Raw genomic sequence first — 25,458 nt, 5'->3', positions numbered from 1 at the left:
CTCACTAGTACTGACTTACCCCACTCAAAAATTCCACCAGACCTAAAAAAAATTGTGAAGAAGGAAATATCTTAAATGCCCACTTAGCCTTTGTTTACACAGTTCCATTGTTTTTTCTGTGATGTAATGTGCTCGGTTCACCCTGCAGAGCCTCTGCTGCACATTTGCATAGACTTGTCACTGACAAATCTCCCAGGCCTTTGTAGCATGGGGATGGAACTTCCATATGCTAGGTAAGCCTTCTCCACTGGGCTAGAATCCCAGCCCCTAACTTCCTTCAGCCGGGAGACATCAGCGTTGCTCAGTATGGATGATCTGGAGCGTTGCTTCTTGTACAAAGGGCAGCCTGTAAAACTTGAAACGGTGCAGTGGTGCCCTGGACTCAGCACACAGAGAACAAGGGGCAGCTGCCAGTTCAATATGAATTTATCTGAAATCCAACATAGCAAAAGCAAAAACAGTACTGTTTCTGCGGGCCTAAGGAAAACCAAAACCAAGAACAAAAAACCCTGTTCACTGCCTATCCCCCCACTTACCTAGTGGGAACAAAAAAGAGCCTTGTGGCCTGCCTTGGGTCCCCTCCACTGAATGTCGGGAATCAATTCTACCCTCTCACTGAATAGATAAGAAGTGGAGGGCCAGGTGCATCTTGTGGCTGCACCCTCAGCTCCATGACACTGTTTAATCCTTTGGGTTATGGTAGGCTTTTCCTCCTTGCCTGTAGTAATCTATGCATTTATTAGGTATGTATGAATTTGCGTGTATGCATATGTCTGTGTTGCGTGTATGCACACATGTGGAGGACGGAGGTCAACTGAAGTCATGTACCTTGTTTTGGAATAGTGCCCCTCTCAGGGACCCCGGGTTCACCGATGAGGCTAAGTGGGCTGGTCAGCAAGTCCCAGGGACTTTTCAGCTCCACTTCCCTAGTGCTGGGATTACAGACTCCACCACCATGCCTGGTTTCTCAATGTGAATTGCCAGGATCAAACCTCAGTCTTCACGTTTGTGTGGTAAGTGCTTTGTGGACTAAGATCACTCCAGCCTAATTTTCAATTTTTAAAAACACATCCCAGGTCCATGTTGTAGCTGCTGACTCTGTAATGACGTCTGCCTATGAAAGAAGAGACAACAGCACCCAGGTCCTGGGTGCCTCGTACAGGCCACAAAGCCAGGTCCTGGGTGCTCAGTACAGACCACAAGGCCAGGTCCTGGGTGCTCAGTACAGACCACAAGGCCAGGTCCTGGGCGCCCTGTACAGGCCACAAAGCCAGGTCCTGGGCACCCAGTACAGGCCACAAAGCCAGGTCCTGGGTGCTCGGTACAGACCACAAGGCCAGGTCCTGGGTGCTCAGTACAGACCACAAGGCCAGGTCCTGGGTGCTCAGTACAGACCACAAGGCCAGGTCCTGGGCGCCCCGTACAGGCCACAAAACCAGGTCCTGGGTGCTCAGTACGGACCACAAGGCCAGGTCCTGGGTGCCCCGGACAGGCCACAAAGCAAAAACGGTGTTTTAAGATAGTTTCTTTTGACACTTAGCTAGGGCTCTGATGTGTTCACACTTGGGGTAACATCTAGAAGCTACTCTTACAGTGTCAATTCAGGCACAATGGCAGGTCACTCTGGCTCTTCATGAAGCTTTACAATAAATCCTTCAAAGAATGAAGAGTGGGAAAATTTGTTTTTCCCTTGGAGTCCTTTTCCTTTTCCAGAGGCTGCTGTCATGCACACATGGTGTAAGACATTCTAAGAAATCGGGGTCGCAAGGGGAGAAACGAGACAATTCTAGCAAACCTATGTAGAAATGAAGAGACAGATCCGGGGACAGGCTGGGAGGTAACACACTGTTTTCAAAGAGCTGTCATACACAGTGTGACTGTCCTCAGAAGCAGGCATGGGAAACCAGACACCCAACTACAGAAGAAAGCTGGGGTCTTGGCCTGATAGCTTTCATGTCTTTGAATCTGGCGGGTACTCAAGCGCCTTTTCCAGAATAGGCCAAGGAAGACAAGTCCAGTTTGGTATTTAAGGCTTTAGTCAGCTCCCTGGCCAGCAGCTCATGCAGGGACACGCCATCATGGGAGTACACCCAGTTCTTCCCGGTCCAGTCATAGCGCTTAGGGCCACTGCAAGACAAAACAAATGCGTGTTAAGTAGTGCAGACCCTCTTTAGGAGAGCCACTGTGTCTGGGCTACATCAAACAACCCATCTATTTATTTTTTGTGTGTTTGTTTTGTTTTTCAAGACAGGGTTTCTCTGTGTAGCCATGGCTGTCCTTGAACTCAGAGATCCATCTGCCTCTGCCTCCTGAGTGCTGGGATCAAAGGCACACACTACCACCACTCAGCTTATCTGTCTTTGAACCTGAAGTTTTTCTTTTTCTTTTCTTTTCTTTTTTTTTTTTTTTTTTTTGGTTTTTCCAAGTTAGGGTTTCTCTGTAGTTTTAGAGCCTCTCCTAGAACTAGCTCTTATAGATCAGGCTGACCTGATCTGTCTGCCTCTGCCTCTGAAGTGCTGGGATTAAAGGCATGCACCACCACCGCCCACAGCTGAACATAGAGTCTTATTCTATATCTTGGATCTGGATACAGATGGCCTGGACCTTACTTATATAGCCAAAGCTGGCCTTCAACTTGTAGCAACTCTCTTGACTCAGACTCCTAAGTATTAGGATTAAGACAACCACATTTTGTTGCAGGATATTTGATCATACTGTGTGAAAGGTATATTCTAATTGATTTAATAAAGAGCTGAGGGGCTGGAGAGATGGCTCAGAGGTTAAGAGCATTGCCTGCTCTTCCAAAGGTTCTGAGTTCAATTCTCAGCAACCACATGGTGACTCACAACCATCTGTAATGGGGTCTGGTGCCCTCTTCTGGCCTGCAGGCATACACACAGACAGAATATTGTATACATAATAAATAAATAAATAAATATTTAAAGAGCTGAATGGCCAACAGCTAGGCAGGAGAGGATAGGCGGGACTTCCTGGCAGAGATAGGAACTCTGGGAAGAAGAGAAGTGGGATTTGCCAGCAAGATGCAGAGTAAGTCAGAGTACAGTATGGAGGAGAGGTAATGAGCCACATGGCAGAATGTAGATTAATATAATGGGTTAATTTAAGTTATAAGAGCCAGCTGGGGCCAACCCTAAACTAAGGCCTAGCTTTCATACTTACTAAGAAGTCTTTGTCATCATTTGGGAGCTGGCGGTACAAAGAAAGTCCGACTACAACATCTGGCTGGACTGGATCTTAAAGGTCCCACTGGGGCCCACGATTAAAAGCTTAGTGGCCAGTCCATGACTCTATTGGAACTTCATAAGGTGGTTTGTTAGGTCACTGGCAGTGTGATTGGGATCCTGCCAGGGGAGCAGCGTCCTTCCGCCATACATCCCCTGCCCCGTTCTGTTTCACTACAGGCCCAAAGATGCCGTGAGCCAAAACAAATGCCCACCTTTTCATTGGAGAGCTAACAGGATCCACAGAGCTGCCTGCCATGCAGAGACTGACCGACCGCAGCTTTACAGCGACATGCAGCGAGGCGAACTTCTGATTTCCTCAGTTAGCGTCTTCCTAAGGGTAACTGTACAGTCTGCCCTCTAGAACGCCGCAGAGCCTGGCTCTGTGGGTCTCCCGCAGCACACTTCCTACCCCTCAGGACACCCGTTATCTTACAGCAATGCTTGGAAAATGAGGGTCATTTTGGGCCACTCACGACTGGATCCCAACCCACACGACTGTGTCACTACTAACTCTATCTAGGTCCAAGACACCCCTATTACCCCGAAAGAAGTCCCAGTACCTACTAACTAGTTACCCTTGCCTCTCCTTGCCTTGACTATACCTGTGCTAATATTAAGAACTTCGCTGGGCATGGTGGTGCAGGCCCTTAATCCCAGACGTTGGTAGACAGAGGCTGGCATGGCTTACAGAGTGAGTTCCAGGCCAGTCAGGGATACAAGGTAAGACCCTGCCTCAAAAACCAAACAAACCAAACGTCCGTCCTTCCACGGGGTCTCATGTATCATGTAGTCTCTTGAACATCTCATGTTAGCCAAGGATAACCCTGAACTCCTGATCTTCTTGCCTATATCTCTCAAGTGCTAGGATCCCTGGCATGCTCCATAATTTCTAGCTAAACACATTTTTCCTTATGAAAAATTAAATCTGTAAAACGGAGAGCTTCATCAGTGTGTCCCATACACCACCATTATCTGTTGCTGTGTCTACTCTATTCTCCAGGCCATCAAGTGGAAGAATTTAGGACACGGTTTTATGTGACATCCTAATACTGCAACCTTTAAGAGGAGTGATTCAGATCACTGGGGATGTGTCCACAAAAGGGAATGTGGGACCCTGTCTAATCTTTCTGGGTTTCCCATCACGAGATGGGACATTGCTCCTATGCATGCTCCCACCACGGTATGCCGTTGTATAAAAAGCCAAACTAATGTTCCTCACATTCCTTCAATCTTGGACTTTGAGCTTCCAAAACCATGAGACAAATAATCCTTTCCCCTTTTATAAGTAACTGGCTCAGTTATTTAGTCATAGCAACGTGAGTCTGGTTACTACACAGCACTGTGGACAAAGCTGTACCTGTTTCCTCCTCCCCATGATTTGTTACTCCTGACGTATAAGACCCATGTCTCAAATTCTGCCTCCTCGTGGCCTGGAGAACAGGGTAGCGAGAGCAACAGATGACGCTGGTGTATGGGGGCATCCTGATGAAGGCAGCAGAGAACCCTGAGAGTTCACGGCCTGGGACCCCAAAGTCCACCCAGAACACTCAAGAGAGAACTTTCAAAGACAGGCCAGAAGAGTGGGGATCTAGCTCAGTGGTAGAGGGCTTGTCCTGTCCCAGAATGTGAGATTCATTGTTAGACCCCTAGCACTATGAAAATCAGGAGAAGACTGAGGTGGGAAGGCAGCCTCCTGGGGTGGAGGGAAAGATGTGAGGTATCTTTTGTAGGTATAAACATATGGAGCCTTTTAATATTGGCAAGGAAATGTTGGAATTTAAACATGCACCAACAATACAGAAAAAAAGGGCGAATAAATGGGCAAAGCTTCTGCTTAAAGAACAGAAACCTCTGAACACAAACTACTCAGGTCACATTAAAGCAAAACAGAACCAGCAGCCGGGCACTGGTGGTGCAACCTTTAATCCAGCACTTGGGAGCAGAGGAAGGCGAATCTCTGTGAGTTTGAGGATAGCCTGGTCTACAGAGCAAGTTCTAAATAAAATAGCCAGGGTTACACAGAGAAACCCTGTCTCCTCCTCCTCCCCCAAGACAAACAAAAACAAAAACACAAGAAACAAAACAGAGGAAAGCAATATTGTAAGATGTCCTTTGGTCCTGATGTTCCCCACAGGATTCTTCTACCCCAGACGGCAAGGTGGCCAGAAAACACCACTCTCTCCACAGGACCTCAGCAGCTTCCTGCTGTAATAAGAAATTATAACCACGGCCCAGCGAAAGATATTCTGGTTAATATGAAATTACTTTGGCGGGGGGGTCTGGAGAGCTGGCTCAGTGGTTCAGAACAAGCTGCTCTTCCAGAGGACTGGTTGGACTTCTTGTACCACACTGGGCTGCTTAGTTCCTACTGCTTGTGACTTCAGTTCCGGGGAACCTGATTCCCATGGCTGCTGTGGGCATGGGTGCTCACCCACACCTACACCCACCAACACATAAATAAAAATACCCCCACCCTCCTCTATCCCCCTTGAAAGCAACACAGCACGGTGAGGAAGGACCACTTAGGAGGTTTCCCCTCTACGTCCCTCATATAAATGGCAGGTTTAAAGAAAGCGTTTACTTGGAGTCTCTGTAAGTGATTATAATTTTCCCATGGTGTATGTGAGCTGCCTGACACGGGAGCCGGGATTTGAACTCTAGTGCTTGTGCTGAAGTAGTAAGTGCTTGTAACCACTGAGCAACCTCTCCAGCCTCCTTGATATGATTTTTGCTTGCTTGTGTGTTTACTGTGGTGCTGGGAATCCAACCTAGAGCCTTCTCTCATGTGCTAGGCCAGTTCTCTGCCACTGAGCCATACCGTGGCACATTTTAAGTTTTTTAAACTGCCAGTACCATTCGGCTTTCAGAGAATTCCACACTGGTTCTAGCTGAGCTTTCCCACTTTGCCTTCAAAATGTCTTCTTTAGTGGTGCTGCTGAGTTTCAGCAAGGTTAGTGTGAAGGCTCTGTGCCAGCACCTGTGCGCGAGCGTCTCCGTGCGAGCATCTCTCAACCCTTCTCAGACCACTGCAGCAGGCAGCTGTATGCTCACTAGTAAGCTCTTGGTTCTGAGACCTGGGCTGCCTGCAGTGCACCCCACTGTTCCTTCAACTGTAGCCACATCCATGGGGCAGGCAGGAAGATGGGGGTGGCCCTGGAGCTGCTGCTAAAAATCACTATCCCCACTGCCACAAAGTCTGGGTCCAACTCTGACAACAGAATTACTGAGACCTTCAAAACTGGCTGGGAGTTACAGTTTAACTAACTTTGAGGACAAAGTGCAAGTTTCTCAGATGCTACAACATAAAAAGTTCCTCTCTCTCTTTTTCCCTCCTTCCCTTCCATTTTGGGAATTGAATCCAGGGCTTATAGATTGCCAGACAAGCATTCTTATTACTGAGATATACACCCCAGCCTTCAAAGTAGCTTTTTAATTAATTTTTTTTATTTAAAAAAAATGCTGCCATATGTAACAAAAGTAGCTTATGGATAGCCCTGGCTGTCCTGGAACTCACTTTGTAGACCAGGTTGGCTTATTTGCCTCTGTGACAGGGTCTTACTTGATAGCCCAGTCTAGCCTTTGACTGGGCTAGGCACTTTAAACTACTGCCTCTATTTCCTGAGTGCTGAACTATAGATATGTAACACTATATCTGGCAAAAGTATCTCTTTCAAAGGCAAGTCAAGTGATTTTTCTTTTCTAGGCAATGACATAACAGAGAAAAACTCTCTGGGCGAAGTTCCGAACAGTTCCCTTTGTTTCAGGTCTTGTCAACATCCTGATGCCTGAGGACAGCAACCAAGTTATCAATGGGGAAAAACATTCAACTGGAAGCGAGCCTTCCTGCCGGGGCAGCAGTTATAAATCCATGGCCAAGCCAGTGATGGACACCCTTTCAAGTGGTCCCCAATGCATATTTCCAATGAGTCTACCCCTTACAGACTTTGACTTCCCAACATACCTGGAGGGAGAAGATAACCAGATTTGCTTGTTTGGGGTCTGCTTATTGATCACGTAGGTCCCTAGATCCCCGCCCAGTTTAATGGTTAGCACGCCTCCCTAGGGGGTCAGGGGGAAGAAAGTGTGAAGAAAATAAACAAGATTAGTTAGCATAAGATAAGAACAAATACATAAAAATATTTGTTCATGTCTCAATGCCTTTCACGTATCCAAGGATGTAACACATACCATAACAAACAAGGGATCTGGGGATACCGCACTCTGGCAGTATGTGTTCAGGAGCTGGGAAGTCCCCTGTTCAATTCTTGGCACCAAAACCAAACAAAAATAGGGCTCACAATTAGGAATGTGTGTGGTAAAGACATTACCATCAGGGTCAGAATGAATTGTTTTAATTTGACTTATAGACATAAGTTGTTGCCCTCGGAGGCCGAAGACACACAGGACTCTCTGCAGCTGGAGTTAAAGGTACCCGGGAGCCACCTGATGTGCTGTGGGTGCTGGGCCAGAAACCCTGGTTCTCAGGAGAGAGTAGCAAGCTCTTAGCCACTGAGCCGTCTCTGTGGCCACCACAGTGGGTCAGGCATAATAAAGCTTGGAGCTCACACTGCGTTCTCTCTGCCTGTGTGGTCGGCAAGGAAGGAAGGTTAAGACTTGCCTGAGAACTCAGCAATGGTGAACCGGACCGCTAGCTTTCTGCCCTCCACCGCCAATCAGAACACGTACAAACAGACTAAACTCTAATGGTGTCTGCCCAGGCATCAGACCTGACAAGTCCATTAAGAAAACAGAGAAGGAAAGCGGGTATGGTGGCAAAAATCTGTAATGTCAGTGCTTGGGAGGTTGGGGGTGGGGTGGGGGGACTTGTGAGTTTGACGCTAGCAGGCTGCACAACAAAATCCAAAAGGGAAAAAGGCAAGAGAAGAAAGTAATCAATACTCTGCCTTGTTTGTCTTAGAAGAGCAGGAGGGGAGAGCCCTAGCCTATCTGTGTTTTCAGACCCTTCCCAGGCATCTAGCAAATAAATGTTCAGAGAATCCACAAGGCTTCATTTCCCCCTAACAAGCCTTGCATCCTCAAAAGACTGGCCAGTCCATTTTGTTCAAGAGATGAACATTTAAATTTGAAAACACCCAACAAAGGAGCCCTCCACTCTCCAGGCCTTAGTCTCTTTAGAAAAGAAACAATGGCTGAGCACTAAGTACACTCTCAGAGTTCCCTCTGTCGCTTGGGGCTGGAGCCTAGTGCACCAACCAAGGCTTGCTCTGTCCTTTGCCCAGTGTTCATCCAATCAGGAGTCTTGACATGCTTCTCACAGCACACCCTTACAAACACAGGCAGCCATTTAAATAAATGCTAGAGGCTGGCTCCATAAAAATGTAGCCAGTAGGTATGGGAGGGGGATGCAAGTGAGTTCTCTCTCTCTCTCTCTCTCCCTCTCTCTCTCTCTCTTTCTCTCGATAGGGTTTCACTAGGTAGCCCAGGCAGGCAACAAACCTGTAATATCTGGGCCTCAGTGCCAGGATCACAGGCATGTACCACTATGCCCAGCTTCTCTCTCTCCTTCTAAAATAGTTTTTTTTTTTTTTAAAGATTTATTTTTGAGTGCTCTATCTGCATGTATAACTTTATCCCAGGAGAGGGCATCAGATCCACCACAGATGGTTGTGAGCCACCATGTGGCCGCTGGGAATAGAACTCAGGACCTCTGGAAGAGCGTTCTTAACCACTGAGCCATTTCTCAGCCCCCTAAAGTAACATGTGTTTTCTCCCTGATGAAAACAAAGTAACAAAGACGGGCAAAGTTCTCAAGGCAGAGGTCACAAAGCTCAGGTTCCTTCGCTCAGCCTCCTTACTGTGACTGGACTCTTTCCCCAGGGTCTCCAGCTATTCCAGAGGACAGTGGCAGAAGGGAATGAACCAGCTGCTGTGCTGGCTTACCAGGGCCTCAAGACATTTAGAACGGTCTGTAAGTAGATGGAGGTTTCCAGCTCCCTACTGTCGTCCGTTAGCCAATGTGAGTCCATTTGGAAGACTGGGCACACTTATGTGCAGGGAGGGGACTGTATTACTCACACGTTCCTCGCTGTGATGAATAAACCTCATGGGAAGATTTACCCTGGCTTACAGTGTACGGGTAACTGCTGTGGTGTTTCTGGCCTGTGGCAGCGCCATGCGGTAGAAGGGTGTGGTGGGGGACCTGCTCCTCAAGGCAGCCAGGAAGCAAATTGGAGAAGAGAGAGGCCAGGGATAAGGGGCCGTTGAAAACTCCAGCAACCCACTTCTTCTTTAGTCCCAGTCTCCACCCCTCCCAAACTCTCCACAATAGTCCGTGGATCACAAATCCATCAGCAAAACAATTCTTCAGTTAGGTCAGGGCCTCAGCACCAATCACCTCAGTGACACCACCAGCTGGGAACCTGGCCCTCAACCCAAGTCTCTGTGGGGCATCCAGATCAAATCACAATGGAGAGGAACAAAATACCCAGCAATGGCTAAGGCACAGGGACCAATCGGAGGTGAGCCTCACACCAACCAACCAACCAGAGCAGAACCAGACCCAGCTGGCCAGGATTACTGATTTGTGCCTGTGAAGATTAGCGCTGCCCCTGCAGGAACAGAGACTGTTGTCTCCTGGTCGTCTGTAGAACTAGGCACACGAGAGATGTCATACTGAGCCAGGGCCCTTCACATGCATGTGACTTCTAGCTAAATAAAATAATATATGTGAAAGGTTTTTATTTTATTTTATATTTTTTACCATTTCCCCTATCATTTTGACAACTACCTGCCCTACATAATCCTAAGATTTACTTCAAAATGCACACTCATGACATTTCCTGGTATTAATGAATTGCTGTCAAGAGGATTAACCTCCGTCTGTATTGGGGTGGTGGTGGTGGAGGGGGGATGGGTAAGAAAAGGAGGAGGACCATTTTTCTCCCAATGGTAAAAGGCCCAAGCAGACCCTTGCTTAGTCTGCCATCTGGTGGCCAGCATGTAAACTTCCCTAGCTCCCAATGGCTGGGTAACCGCTCATCTAATTCAAAGTTCTCAGCCTATCATGGGGTCCATCTGCTAACTCAATTCCTTGCCTAGAGCATGCTACATTAATTAAATCAAAATTTCTAGGGGTTGAACTCAGGGCTGCACAGCAGAATTGCAGGTGAGCCAGGGTGTTTAGTTCCAGTGGATCTTCAAGGCCAGCCTGGGACAGTCAAGGCTACACAAAGAGACCTTGTCTCAAACAAAAACAAACAAACAACAAACAAACAAAACCCCCCAAAAGACTCAGAATGGGCTGCTTCTTATAGTGGAGTGGAGCTGGCTCAGGGCCATGTACGGAGGAGTCTGGACTTGGACAATTGTCCAAGGTTGGACTCCGAACCTCTGTTTTTTACTCTTCAATACCAGGGACTGAAGCCAGAGCTTCACCCAGGGTGGGTAAAGAGCTCTTTCCCTAACTATGCACCCACAATTCACCCACCCCAGTCCTGGGAATCTGTTTTTTTTTTTAAAGAGTAATAATTCTTAGGTGGAGCAGTGGTGGTACACACCTTTAATCCCAGCACTTGGGAGGCAGAAGCAGGTAGATCGCTGTGAGTTAGAGGCCAGTTCCCCAGGACTGGCTCCATAGCTACTGGGAAGCCCTGTCTTGAAAAAAAAAAACTTTAAATAATTCTTTAAGATTTGTTTATTATGTATGTACAGTGTTCTGCCTACACGTATGTGTGCATGCTAGAGGGCACCAGATTTTATTATAGACGGTTGTGAGCCAGTGATTGGGTGCTGAGAATTGAACTTAGGACCTCCGGAAAAGCAGCCAGTGCTCTTTTTGTCTTTTGTCTTTTATCTTTTGCTTTCTTAAGACAGGGTTTCTCTGTAGCTTTGGAGTCTGTCCTGGAACTCACTCTGTAGACCAGGCTGGCCTGCCTTTGTCTCTTGAGTGCTGGGATTAAAGGTATGCGCCACCACCACCCAGCTCATCCAGTGCTCTTAACCACAGCCATCTCTCCAGCCCAGGAATCTGTATTTAAACGCAAGAGGTTCAGGGAGGCAGAGTGACTTGTCCAAATTCACACGAATCCTAGTTTTTAAGCCCCAACCACAATCTATGTTGCTAGATGGTTATGTTCATTGGAGGCTATTTTTTTTAAACTCTGTATAATTATTTTTAAAATTTACATATTATTCTGAATGTGTGCATGAGGCGTGTGTGTCCACTCGTACACCAGGGTGTGGATTCAGTTTCTTCCACCGTATGTGGGTTCTAAGACTTCAACTGAGGTTATCAGGTTTGGGGAGAGCAGCAGTTTTACCCACTGAGCTCCACTAGTATCCCTGGTTTTTTGAGACTGAGTATCACTACGTAGTTCTGGGTAATCTGGACCTCACTGTGTAGACTAAGCTAGCCCTGACCATTCAGTGATCCTCCTGCATCTACTGTAGAGTGTAGAGTTATACCTGTGTGCCACCTTGCCTGCCTGGGGGGCATTCTCTTGTTTTAGTTTCAATTGTGTATATGTGATGCTTTTTTTTTTGTTGTTGTTTGTTTAGCTTTTTTCTTTTTTTCTTTTCTTTTCTTTTTTATTTTTGAGACAAGTTCACACGTAGCCTGGGCTCCCTTCAACTTTACTAAGTTACTGAAGATGACCTTGAATTTGTAATCCTCCTGCCTCTACCTCCTGAGTGTTAGGATTATAGGCTGTATCACTATGCTCAGTTGTATGCAGTGCTAGGGACTGAAGTCAAGGCTTTGTGTATGCTAGGCAAGTATTCTACCAACTGAACTATATCTCCAGCCTAAGTTACAGGATTTTTTTTGTTTATTTGTTTGTTTTGAGACACGGTTTTTCTGTGTAGCCTTGGTTGTCCTGGAACTTGCTCTGTAGACCAGGCTGGCCTGGAACTCAAAGATCAATCTGCTTGCCTCTGCCTCCTGAGTACTAGGATTAAGCACTAAGTTAGAGTTTTTAGGGAGGGAATAAAAACTAAAAGAAGCCAAAAGGTACCCCAAAAGAGACGTCATAGTCCTCCAGAGTATAGGGCTTATCTGCAAGGTCTTCAAAGAACTCTGCCAGGGCGTCCAGCGTCTCCTCCGCAAGTCTTTCATAAGCTGTCTCGTCTAGGGAGCTGCAGGAGGAAAGAAACCCACCAGAGCGTTGTCACCAACCACACAATCACAATAAATACATACAAACCGAAAAAAAAATGCTTTCCAGCAGAAGTAAGCAGCTAGCAACATGGAGTGTGGATGATACAAAAACACTAGGGTTCAAGACAGCCCTGCTGGGCCAGTCACCCTGATACTCTGAGCCTCTTTTCTGGTTAGTACCAAGATCACGTATCAACTTTTATTTTTGTCTTGTCTTGAGACAGGGTCTGGATACATAGTCTTGATAGGCTTCAAGCACACAGCAACACTTTAGCTTGCCTTAGACTCATGATGTTGACATCATTCTACATTGACATTACCTAGCTTTTCTCATTCATTTACTTTTCGATTATATTTTTATTATTTCTTTTAAACTGAGGATTCAGTGTATTTATTTTTTAAATGATTTGTTTACTTTTATTTTATGTGCATGGTGCTTTGCCCGCATGTATGTCTATGTGAGGGTGTCAGATCCCTTGGAACCGGAGTTACAGACAGTTGTGAGCTGCCATGTGGGTGCTAGGCATTGAACCTAGGTTCTCTGAAAGAGTAGCTGCTCAGTTGGAAGTTCCAGTTTGCTCATGTATGGTCTGAGTAGCCCCCTCCCCCTCCAAACCCCACTGTCTCAGAGAATCTCCAACAAAGGTGCCACAAAGACCAGTTCTGCGTTCTTGGCTCCTCTCCTGCCAGCAGCCCAAGTCCCCACCTAAGACATTCAGGTTTTGACCACAAACCCAGCTTGTCACAGCCCTCGCCTACACACTACATAACCTCCCTGCTTTAGTTCGGGTGCGTGACTTCTCCAGCCTCAATCCCAAGCTGGGAGTTGCTCTGCTCAAATAACCCTGTTCTTTTACTTTTTTCAGTTCGGATTGATTTGGTTTACTGCATTGGCAGAGAAACCTATTATCTCAATGCAGAAAACTTTTTAGTAGCCAGTGCTCTTAACTGCAAAACCATCTCTCTAGCCCCTCACTTATATTTTTAAATTGGTGGGAAATACCTAGCATGTACAGAGCAAAAACTTCAAACTGCATGAAAGAAGTTACTAGAGAAGTATCCTCTTTCCAAACGACTGCCACCCCCAGGGACTGCATCTGATAAGTCTTTTCTGTGTTCTTCTGGGCCATCTTAAAATTTAAAAATATAAAAATGAAGTATCTTGTTTTTCTTTGAGACCAGGCCTCTCTAGGTAATTGGCCTTGAATTCGATCCTCCTGCCTCAGCTTTCAAAGCAGCTGTGATGACAGGCATGTACTACATGTCACACAGCCACTTCTGCTGGACACTGAGGCTGTGGTTTTCATTGATTTTTGTTACTAAATTTTTGCTGGGCAAGACACAAACAACATGGGAAAAAATTATAACATGTATCTGAAAATGGACTAATCTAGAATACAAATCAGTAAAAAAATACCCAATAGAAAAACAGGCAAAACACTTGTATAGATTTCATAAAAGATATCCAAACGGCCAGTGAGCACGTGAAAAGATAATGAACTTTGTTAATGTTTTAAAAATGGAGATTAAAAAACAAGATACAAGGCAGGCAGTGGTGTGACATTCCTTTAGTCCCAGCACTCAGGAGGCAGAGGCAGGTGGATCTCTGTGAGTTCCAGGACAGCCAGGGCTACACAGAGAAACCCTGACACATACACAAAAAAACAACAACAAAAAGCAAAACAAACAAAAGAGATAATATCATGAAAGACCCAGAATGAGGGGCAAACAGGGCTTTCTGTACACCTGTAATCCCAGCACTCCTTAAACTGAGGCTGGAGGATTGTGAGTTTAAGAATAGCTTGGTCTATACAGCAAGATTCAGTCTAAAACAAACAAAACAAAACAAAAAAACCCCAATTCCGTGCACGTGCTATGACCTCAGAGATGAGCTCATTAGTAGGTTCTGGGAGCCGAGGAAGGGAGGGATGGACCCTGACTAATGAAGGTCACAGTCCGGAATCATGAACATTTCCTGGAGTTAGACAGTGGTGGCAGCTGTAAACACCTCTGATGACCTTTATGGCATCTGGGTTATGACAATAAACCCCTGCTGCACTGGGAAGTGGCTCAGAGCTAGAAATGAATGCACCGCGTATAAGGGCCTGAGTTCTGGCCCCAGCAACAAAACAAAAGATTCTGCTGCAACAGTCTTCCTTCTGTGGGCTTCTGTGTCTCAGCAAGGGTATCAGATGGTTCACGAGATGACCCCATTATCCAAAAGGTTCCCAGGGACCCACAGTGGCTGCTGGGTGCTAATGGTATCTAATCCGTCCTTTCCCCAGCCTACCCCATTACTACGGTAAAATGGGGGACAGGCTATGAGACTGACCAGAATGGTCAGAGCTGTAACTAAAGACAGTGGTTTATCTGATAGACTGTGAAGGACATTTCAAGGGTGAATGGAGAGAGGGAAGAAGAAAGGTGGGTCGGGGTGAATGAAGACCTCTAAGGACAGTTGGAATGGTCCTTAAAAACAATTACATTCAATTATTATTCATTCGGGTCTTTATATGCACACAGCATGGCATGCATGCGGAGGTAGAGAATAACCGTGGAGCAGTTCTCTCTCTCTGCCTTCCTGTGTGTTGCAGAGATCAAACTCAGGCTGCCAGGCTTGTACAGTAAGTACCTTTAGCCACTGAGCCATCTTACTAGTCCAGGCAGGATAGTCTTCTGTATGGCGGCGCCGTATCATTTTTAGGAGATGCAAAGGAAGGGAACAGTCAGGAAACAACTGGCCTGCTTGTAAGGGGATGGAAGGAAGGAGGCAGCCGACTCTGGGATTAACAGTTGCCTAAAGATAGAAGAGTCAGAGGGGGAAACTAAGCCTTGGAACACCAAAGGCTTCTGGTGAGCCAAAATGGGGTGTGGACGTGTGTGTGAGGTGAGGCAGGGGGGAGTTCAACTCTGCTGCACCAGCCACTCAGGGCATTATGAGCATCACTGCTGGGTATGACCTCGGGGACCTGCCCTTCATGCAGAGAGCTGAGCATGGAGGGATGCAAAGGAATAAGGCCGCTTCCAAGTAGGGAGACATCGGGATAAAGGCGTGGCATACTGGACTGAGAGTAAGTAGTCAAGAGCTTCTAGATGTTTCAAAGAAAATCCATTACCAAAAAAAGTCTGTCCTAAAATAGTCACTGGATCCTTAAGATCGCTTTTGGAAGCAGAGTATTGTTACCAGACAGTGGGCTCTGATGGCTGCTTGCCCTCAAGGAGAGCGTGCTTCCCACTGCCTGCCTTCCTTACATCAGAAAGGATGATGGGCAATGGGTTCACCCAAGGCTGGGCCAGGGATTCCTGGTTTGCCAAGGCAGAGCTTATCCCAGGTTGCCCAGCAGATATCCACTGTGGCCCAGGGCTGCAATGAGGCTATTCTCTCGGTGGGAGTTATTATTCTGGTTATCTTGCCCTTTGCCACTATAGGGTGAATGTGAATGTGCGCGTGTGTATGTGCATGTGTGTGTGTATTAGAGGGAGACAGACAGAGAGAAAGAGGGAGAGAGACAGAAAAAGGGAGAAAGAGAGAGAAATACAGATAGACACAGAAGGCATTCCTTTGAGGTCTCTTTTCCTCAAGCTTCCCTCAGTGTGACAGTGAGTCTACTTCCTGTTGTCTGTAAGATGTAGCCCTCTCAGCTCCAGCACCACATCTGCCTGCACACAGCCCTGCTCCCCTTCATGATCATAATGGACAGAACCGCTGAACTGGAAATGAGCCACTCCAATGAAATGTTTTCCCTTCTAAGAGTTGCCGTGGTCATGGTGTCTCTTCACAGCAAGAGGAAACCCTAACTAAGACAGCTTTCCTCAACTAGGATGCTGGAGGAAATAACAAAGCTCTGGGGAAAAAAATCCTGAATATTCAACAATAGGAACGAACAACAGGAAGTCTGGTATATCCACACAGAAACCTAGTCACTAAAAGTAACACGGCAGATGCTGGCAGATGCTCAGTGCCATGGGACGGTGTCACTACGGGTCGTTCCCAGGGAGAAGACAGTTTCTACATAGGAAGAGACGCCTGAGCTGCAAGGTGCTTTCATCTCACCTTGGGTTGTTCAAAGTTCCCGAGTTCCTCAAATGCACCATGCAGACACTTTTCCTTTTGATGTTCAGAATCTGATTGAGGTAGTGAAGGTTCGAACTCTAAAAGGCAAAGTTAAGAACATCAGTGACCACATCTCCGTCTACTCCAATCCAGCAATACAGGATCTAGAGACTGGCGCTTCTAGATTCACAAGTAGCCACAAGATAGCTCCTCAGAGATAGTCCTTAAGATTTAACCCCCATCAACCCCTAGTGTTTTCCTATGGATCTTCCCAGCCTGTCCGCTAAGCCTGTGCTATCTGATAGGACAGTCATGAGACACAGGGAGCTCTCTGTGCAGCCCTGGCTGGTTTGGGACTCATTCTGTAGACCAGGCTGGCCTCGAATTCACAGAGATCCGCCTGTCTCTGCCTCCCAAGTGCTGGGATTAAAGGTGTGCACACCACTAATCCCTGACTAGGGAGCTCTCTAAACTTATTGAGATAAAACAGAATTTGGTCCTCAGCTGTGCTGGGCATCTCAAGTGGCCATGGCTGTATAGCACCAGACAGATGGTCTCCCCCATGCCGGTGCTGCTCTTGTCAGATTTGGTGGCTCACCAGAGACAGGGTAGCATCCCAGGACTCCTAGAATTTTGACTTTTAAAAAAAGCACCAAAAAAAAAAAAAAAAAAGGTAAGAGGCAGAATTCTGCTGAAGTTTCAAACAAGAGCTGACTGTCTGCATTTGATGGATCACACAAGCAAGGTGTGACCCGTTGATTTTTCTTAGTCCCTAACTGCTGGGCACTGTGAATTGATTATGACCAGATGAGACTGAGTCGAGAGCCAGAGAAAAGTGATGTAGTCTTAGCTGACACGGCAGGTGTGGAAGGGTGCGGTGGGGAGGGGAGAGGTGACGGAGGGAGGCAGGGGCGGCCACAGGGCCCCTGAAATGCTCATCATGACGTCACTCTGGCAAGGCAAGAAGTCTTACTGTTAAGGCTTACTGCCTCAAAATGCCACTCTGGTTGCCACGCAAAGGGTCAGAGACAGTTAGTGCTCTTGGGCGGGCAATGACTGTGCGAGCTTAGAAAGAGAAGACAAGGGCGCAGGGTTGGAAGTGAGCAGAGGTAGGACACGGGAGGCGGCATGTTTCGAAGAAGTGACGACGGCATCGATAACCACCTCTCCAGCTACCTCACGTCCTACGGTATGCTCTATCTGCCCGGCACTGCTCGGTCCTTAGCTGACCGGACACGGAGTCCTCATTATAACCCCACGAGGGAAGGACTTCATTGACAGCAGTCATTTAAAAAAAAATACTTATTTTTTATTTTGTGTGTGTGCCTAAGTATATGGGTGTACGCAACATGCGTTCAGGTACCTTGGAGGAAAAGAGGTCATTCGATCTCCAATTAACCTATAATTGGAGTTACAGAAAGCTGTAAGCTGCCTTCTGTGGGTGCTGGGAATCAAACTCAGGTCCTCTCTAAGAATAGCAAGTGTTCTTGAATGCTGAGTCATCTCTCCAGCCCCTACTCCATCGTCATCAAGAGGGGGTAGCCCTGTAAATGCTGCACTTGTTCCTAGGGACTCAGGTTGGGTCCCTGCAAGTTTCAGGGTCATGACCATCAAAGGGTCGATGCCCAATCTTGTTTGGCATGTGTTTCTGTTTAAAGACATTTTATTTAATATATATTATTGATTTATTGATACTGAACTAGAAGCGCTTGCAACTCATGCTGGAGTGGAGCAGATCTGACACATGTTCTTCGTAAGTCATATCACAGTCTCACTGTGTTAACTGTGGCTCTAGGCTTGGGGACCACTTTCAACCAACAAAATCAAGAAGAAGTACATAAATGTGAAAAAACCGCATCAGTGGACAGACAACGTCTGCTCACACCGAGACAGTGGGAACAAGCAGAACAACGCCTCGTGGGGCCACTGGGAACACCCTCCATGGCTCTAGAGCATCTTGTGGCTCTGCAGCCTTCCCGATGACTGCCAGACCACCAAGGCAGACAACCAGGGACAAGAAACGTTAGTGAGCCAGTGAGGACCAAATCTGAGGATAAAGACTGGACTGAGGAAACTGAGATGCCAAAGAGGAAGTTGCTCAGGCTCACAAGGATGCAGAGATCCAAAGTGCACAGTTGGAACTGGAGTCCAACTGTCAGGAGCCAGGCAAAGGAAGAAAGACGTGTGGGAAGCAGAACAGGGCTGAAAACATTCGGGGCAGTGTTTGAAAAAGCGGGATGGTGTGTGTGTGTGTGTGTGTGTGTGTGTGTGTGTGTAGGTGGGTGTCCCAGGTCCTGCTCTTCAAATCCTAGCTGTCTCTCTCATACCGTCTCACTTCTGCTTGTTTTGTTTTGAAATTTTATTTCAGTATTAAGAAATGAACCCAGGACCTCTCGAACTCTAAGTGACGACCTCACCACTGACCTACACGAAGAGCCCTGTTTTGTTTTTATTTTTAAAGACAGAATCTCATGTATCCTAGGCTGGGTTTGAACCCGCAGACAGTACTAACCGGCACCCTATTCCAACTTTTCCACAGCTCTTCTTTTCCCTGGAACGCTTCCCCAGCCCCCTCCTTGGGAGTCCCTCTTTGGGAAGCCCTCCTTAACCCCACTGCTATTCTTTGTGTGTTCTCTTTTCAGGCCGTGGAGTAATCGATTCTGTTCTTTGCATCTTCAAGGAACCAAGAACTTATCAGAAGTGCTAAAGCCTTTGTGAATAACAGTTTAACATTCCCGCCAAAATCGCAAAAATGGGTGTTAACCCTTTACAAAGTCAAGCCCTGCCCCAGAGAGCCAGGATCTCAAAGGTCAGGGCTCTTGAGAGCTGCGGACTCAGAATGTGGAACCGAGGTTCTGACATTTTCCAAAAACCGGCGTCTAGGTCCTACTGGCACACCCGTGACCCCAGCACTCGAGAGGAGGTAGAAGGATCACAAGTTTGAACCCACCTTTGGGTACACATCCAATTCTAGGCTAGCCAGTGCTAGAGTGAGACAAACAAACAACAGAAAGCCGTACTCCAAGCTCTTCCACACCTGCTAGTCCCACGCCACGAAAAAGGGAACTGATTCACGGAAGCCCAAGCTTCCATGATTCTTCAGAGAACACGCAGTAATAAACACGCCTGACTGCACACACCGTACATCGTGTGCTAATTCCTGGAACTGAAGTCTTCATAAAGGTACCGACCAGGGCCAGACTGCACAGACCCACTCATCGTTATAGCCACCCTCCCACCCGAGGACCGAAGTCCGCGCAAACGCCGCGCGCGTCCTCCCAGTGCGACCAGGCGCATGCGCGCATAGCGCTCCCTCCGCATAGGGGCGGGCACGGCCTGCGCTAAGGAGAGCGGCCAGCGTACTCACTGAGTGGCGAATGGCGGAGGCCGGGCTGATCGTGACCTGCAGGCCTCGGTGGCCGCACGCTCCGATAGCCTCCCTCCCGCGCGGAATCCCGACCGAGACCGAGGCGCGGGACGCCGTCCGGGGCGGCAGGCCCGCGACTGCGCGCCGTCCGAGCGCCCACATACCGCTCCGGCTCCGCAGCCGCTCCGCCCCTGCGCGAGGACTCGGCAGCGCCTCCTGGTGGCCGTGCCCTGCAAGCGCCGCGGCTGGGCTCCCGCGCGCAGGTCCGCGGTGAGGATGAACTGCCCAGCTCTGTGCACACGCTTAACCAGAACCCAGAGCCTGCCTGCTCTGTGCCACACATGCCACGCATCCCTTGGGCGACACGAGTGTGTAAACACTAACCTCCGCGAGTTTATTCACTAACAACCATTTTACCGAGTGCCAGTGGGCGATTCAGATATGCTGATGAACAAGATAGTCTTGCTTTCAAAAAACTTAGTTCTAACAACTCCAACAGCCTGATAATTCCAAATTCTTCATCTCGTAGGCAATAGAAGCACCAGGCTGACTGGGTGGAGGAGGGCCTTGTGTGGCCCCACGCCCAGCTGAGGAGCTATTGGCTGCGGATGGCTACTGAATGAGGGAAGGTCAGTTGTCTTCTGGGATGTGACTTTTGATAGGTAGGACCGTCCACCTGAGTAAGGACATTTGCATCTAATTTTTCGGCAGAATTGGAGGCCCGGACATTTTAAGTGACACACCCCTGATTGAAGGGAGTTAGAGAGCCCGGGCCTTCTAATTTCCGACCCAAGGGTCTTTACATCTTAGAAAAGGAGTTTTCCTCGGTTTCAATAGTGTAGCTCTGCCTGACTGGGCTGAAACCGTGTGCCCACCCACTGAAGCTAATGTTCTGGACAAGAGTGCCAGCAACATTGCCAGCCGGGGTCACGGTCTATTTTGTGCTGCTGCACTGCACTGCCCGAGTCTAGTTAACTTATAAAGAACAGAAAGTAATCATGGGGGGGGGGGCGAAGAGAAGAAGGCTGTTCCTCACACAATGTAAAGGGCTCCCTCTTCCAAGCCCTTCATATAGCAAGAGTGGAGCCCTCATGACCCAAACCCATCTGAAGGCAGCATCTCCCAATGCTGTGTGTATGTGTGTGTGTGTGTGTGTGTGTGTGTGTGTGTGAGAGAGAGAGAGAGAGAGAGAGAGAGAGAGAGAGAGAGAGAGAGAAGGGTTTTAATGGGAATTCACAGAGTAGACAAAAACACTCAAACCACAGAAGCCAGTACTAGGGAGGGGCACATTCTGACAAAGAGGCGTGGGAAAATTCCAGGGAGAGCTAGTCCAGTCCAGAAGGGTGGGCATTAACCCCCAACTCTCCACACTCCCGCTCCTTCTCCAGCCGTTCTTCACTCGTTCCTCTGATACCCAGCCTGAGGCCTCAGCTTCCAGCCAAGAGGTGGTGGCTTTCTCTCTGGGGAACTGTAAGCCTGTGCATTTACCTATTGTATTGATCAGAGAGGTTCTAGGGTGTTTTTCCTGACCGTCTGCCAAGGATACATCTTTATGGAGAAGCCTGGAACAGCATTCGCTGTGTCCTGTCCCAGGAGACTGATAACACCCAAGTCAGTAACCAGACACTGGTTTGCCCTTCGATGCACTGCTGTGAACTGAACATAGAATTGATTCATGCTGGGCTGTGGTGCTGAGTGTGTTAACCCCCCCCCCCCCAGGAGGGTCTCTGTGAGTTCAAGGCCAACCTGGTCTACACAGCAAGTTTCAGGACAGTCAAGGCTCCACAGAGGAAACTCGGTCATAAAAAAACCAAACCAAACAACATGGGAGCCCACAGAAGTGGATCTGTTCCACCTTGGCTAAAGGTCAGAGAGTTCAGACCTATTTTTGCTCCTTCAAGGTTGTACGGCAGGATGTTTTGACCTAAGGTATGGTTACCTGATGGTTTGGGTATTAAGAAGGTAATGACTTTGTTCTTTGTATCTTGGTGAAGAAGTCTTTTGCCTTCCCCTCCCTTTCTGGACTGGGCTGTATAAGGGCTATGAGAAATGAAGGCCCGGCTAGTCTCAGTATTTACTGGGTGGCCTCTGTCTGCTGTCTCGTGTCCACTTCTTAATCCTCACTCTTCCCCACAAGGGTGGACGAATGTGCCAGGCCAGACCTGACACCACAGCAAAACCACAACTGATTCATGAGGTGTTTGCATTAATCAACCAATAGGAAATGTTTCTGAGAATAAATAAGAAACAGGACAAGTTTAAATAAATAATTGCTAACTATGAAACTTGCAAAGGCCAGAAGAAAAGAGGTTGGAATTTAGTTGCTGACATGGCACTCAGCAGTGTGGAGAAAAAAAAAAAGGAAAAAGGAAAAAAGAAAAAAAAACCCCTCTTTTTGGAGATTTGAGGGATAATGAGGAAAAAGGGCAGGTGGTGTGGCTGGGAGGGAGAGCATTGTTATTTGTTTTGTTTGTTTGTTTTTGAGACAAGGTCTCACTATTCAGCCCTGGCTATCCTGGAACTTGCTCTGCAGACCAGGCTGGCCTCAAACTCACAGAGCTCTGTCTACCTCTGCCTCTCAAATGCGGGGATTAAGTGTGTTTGCCGCCACAGTCGTATTTGGCAAGGGCTCCATCACTGAGCTCCACCCTCGGCCCAGAGATACCCGCTTTAGAGGGTGCTTGTGTTGGATAAGGAATTGGCACACATACAGCTCGTGTCCCTCAGGGAAGCTCTGTGGTGTAATAGAAACACACGCGGTTTTGTCAACTCATCAGCTGCGTTTACACAGCATGACCTTCAGCAAGGAGAGAAATACACTTCTCGTGGACACACAAGGGAAGTCAGGGCAGGAACTGAAGCAGGAACCCAAGCAGAGGCCGTGGGGAGAGCTGCTTACTCTCTTGCTCCACATGGCTTGCTCAGTCTGCTTTTTATACAACTCAGGTCTACCTGCCCAACAGGTGTTAAAATGAATCAGAAAGGTATACTGGGCTGAACTGTGCCTCCAAATCCTTCCCAGAAAACCCTAAGCCTCAGTACATTCTGAACAAAACTGCATTTACACCAAAGGCCTTTAGAGATGTGAGGGGCTGGCGGGGGGGGGGGGCGCTATAGCTCAATAATACCAAAGCTCTGGGTTTGGTTGCAAGCACCGCAAAAAGATCAAGAAGCCAGGTGTAGTGTATCTCCTCATAAGCTGTTTAGAGAGGCCCGAAAGTTTCCCCCACAACCATACAGACAATATTGTCTTTGCTCTTGGTTGTCCTCTGGAACCTATTGCTGAAGACTCTACATACTTTGTACGGCTGGGGGTTAGCTCCCAAGGCAGAAGACTAAAGCGTGAAACCAACGTTCTACATATTGATATGATTGAGACCTGACTAAGAGTTGGTAATAAGTCAAACATGGTCACATGGCCCTTGAATAGGCTTTCTCAATAGTAGCCCTTTTGACTTCCTTGCTGCAGAATCGCAGCAATTTTAGATTCTAACCACTAGATGGCAGCAGTATCCATTCTAGACACTTGCTGTAGTCAAATGTCTTCAGACCATGCAAAATGGTCCTTTGTAGTATTTGGGGCAAAACTGTTCCCCTTCATTATCACTGTTATAATGGAGCTTTGAAGTAAAGACCTACAGCCATCTTTTTTTCTTTATTGACAGTTTTAGATAATTTTCATGACATTGTCCAAATCCCTTCAAACTTGGATCTTACTTATATTTATTTTTTTCAGTCAGGGTCTTGCTAGGAAGCCCAGGCTGACTTGGAATTCCCCATTCTCTCGCCTTCAGCTCCTGAGAGCTGGGATTATAGGCAGGTGCTTTTCCGAGTTTCAGTTTCCTTCCTGTCAAACAGAGGGAATGCCTCGGGGCTTTGCATGAAGATGGAAGGAACGGCATATGAGAAATCATTAAGTCATTTAACGGGCACAGTCATCTACCTGTGAGAGCAGAGGACAGCACTCCAGATCTCTTCCCTTGGTGGAAGAGATGTCACAGACTTCAGGCTGGGGCAGATCACTGAGAATCCAGGGCTCTGCAGCCAGAAGTGGGCATTCATCCCCCAGGATAGGAATAGAGTGGTCTTGACCATAGCTGGGGGAAGGGCTGCTTGCCCTTCCCTTAGCCTTGGTAATCACTGAATGGCAGCTGTTTCTCTGCTATATGTGGCTACACCACTTCCCACTTCCTTATCCATGCTGGCAAGTGTGGGGCCTGCTGGTTTCCATGCTGTGAAGATGAGGGCTTTGCGGTAGGGGCTGAGCTAGTCGGCCAAGGTTCGGGAGGAAACGGACCTCCCAACAAACAAGTGAACAAGCTTGGACATGGATCTTCTTGCGCCAACGTCTGCACCTCCAACTGACAGCTTACTGGGTTAACGCAAGGGCTAGTGGTTCCTTGACACCTTTCTCTGGCAGGGGAGCTAACCGTTTATTTTAGTAGTGGTGATGTTGGAAGAGCACCTGGGACAGAATTTAGAGAGACCTGTTCCTCAGATGATCCCTTTTCTTAGATGTTCAGGTGAGAATACAAATCACACTTTCTTCTTTCCCATGGACCATTGAGGAGGTGAAACCTCTGGATGAAATTTTCACCACAAATCGTCTTTCAGGCTGGACCGCGTATGCTACCTCTCTCTGTACTCCGGACTTCATAGTCATCTGAAGTCTTCGTCCTCAGACGTCTTCTAACCGCAGGCGCCATCTGCCCTCTGGTTTTAATCTCTATTCCTTTGCCTCACCTATGCTTCCCTTCCCACCTCCCTCACCCCTGCCCCGCTGCATCCAGCTGCCTGTCCATCCTACAGATCCAGGCCCTGTGGCTGCTGCTGAGATGGCGAATAAGGCTGCTGATCATCACCTTCTATGGAGTTTATAGTCTCGTGCGGGAAGGAGATAATTTAAAAGCTCTTACAGAGTTGTGGAAGGCCATGACAGGAATAATCAGAAGAGCGGCTCTGTCTCAGTTTGAGCGGTGATGAAGGCACACTTCCTTGAGGCCCAAGAGATTTGAAGTTGGTTAGGCAAGGGAGGGCTGAGGAAGAGCACAGTGGGTAGAGGGGACTAAATGAAATGAGGATTTGATCACTCTAAGGTACAGTTGAGGAGGTTTGTGTTAGAGATACGAGGGAGGAAGCCAGAGGCATCTAGAAGAGTCCAGACTGAATCTGACCATGAGAGGAAAGAGAGGAGGGGAGAGAAGGAAGGGGGAGCCAAGAAACAGAGAGTCAAGGGAACCAAGAGAGCACGTGATTGAAACGGCAGGGTTGTACAAGGAAAGAGAAGCGAGGGAAAGGGAAGCGACACTTGTGAGCTGGAGAAGGTTAGGATAAGGGCATAGCCGGAAGAGCTGAGAGGAGGCACTGCTGGGCCCACAGGTGTGGGTCCAGTCTACCTTGACTAAAGGTCAGAGAGTTGGAACTTCTGTTCCTTCAAGGTTACTGTCAGCAGTATGGTTCTATTCCTAGCACCCAGTGGCAGCTCACAATATCTGCAACTTCAGTTCTGGGAAACCCAGTGCCTTTCTCTGGCCCCCTAAGCACCAGGCAGGCATGTGATGTAGAGACATACATGTAGGCAAAACGAATACTGTGGAGGTTTGGATGAGATGTCCCCATAGTCTTGGGTGTTTGAACAATTAGTCCCCAGTAGGTGGTGCTGTCTGGGGAGGCCAAG

At 47.8% G+C, this 25,458-nt stretch overlaps 1 protein-coding gene across 1 annotated transcript; it reads right to left on the bottom strand.

Moving 5' to 3' along the window:
- Positions 1-1,831: 1,831 nt before the first annotated feature.
- Positions 1,832-19,973, bottom strand: Fxn (frataxin). Its single transcript, XM_085693731.2, has 5 exons — positions 19,782-19,973; positions 16,415-16,512; positions 12,218-12,338; positions 7,207-7,304; positions 1,832-2,127 (listed from the first exon to the last, which is right to left on the bottom strand). Exons 1-5 carry the CDS (start codon positions 19,941-19,943, stop codon positions 1,977-1,979), a joined length of 630 nt encoding a protein of 209 aa, XP_085549857.2. The 5' UTR covers positions 19,944-19,973; the 3' UTR covers positions 1,832-1,976.
- Positions 19,974-25,458: the final 5,485 nt, after the last annotated feature.

The sequence above is a fragment of the Myodes glareolus genome, chromosome 7 (assembly GCF_982192425.1).
Source record: "Myodes glareolus chromosome 7, mMyoGla1.1, whole genome shotgun sequence".
Taxonomy (NCBI): domain Eukaryota; kingdom Metazoa; phylum Chordata; class Mammalia; order Rodentia; family Cricetidae; genus Myodes; species Myodes glareolus.
This window is presented reverse-complemented; position numbering and strand designations above follow the sequence as displayed.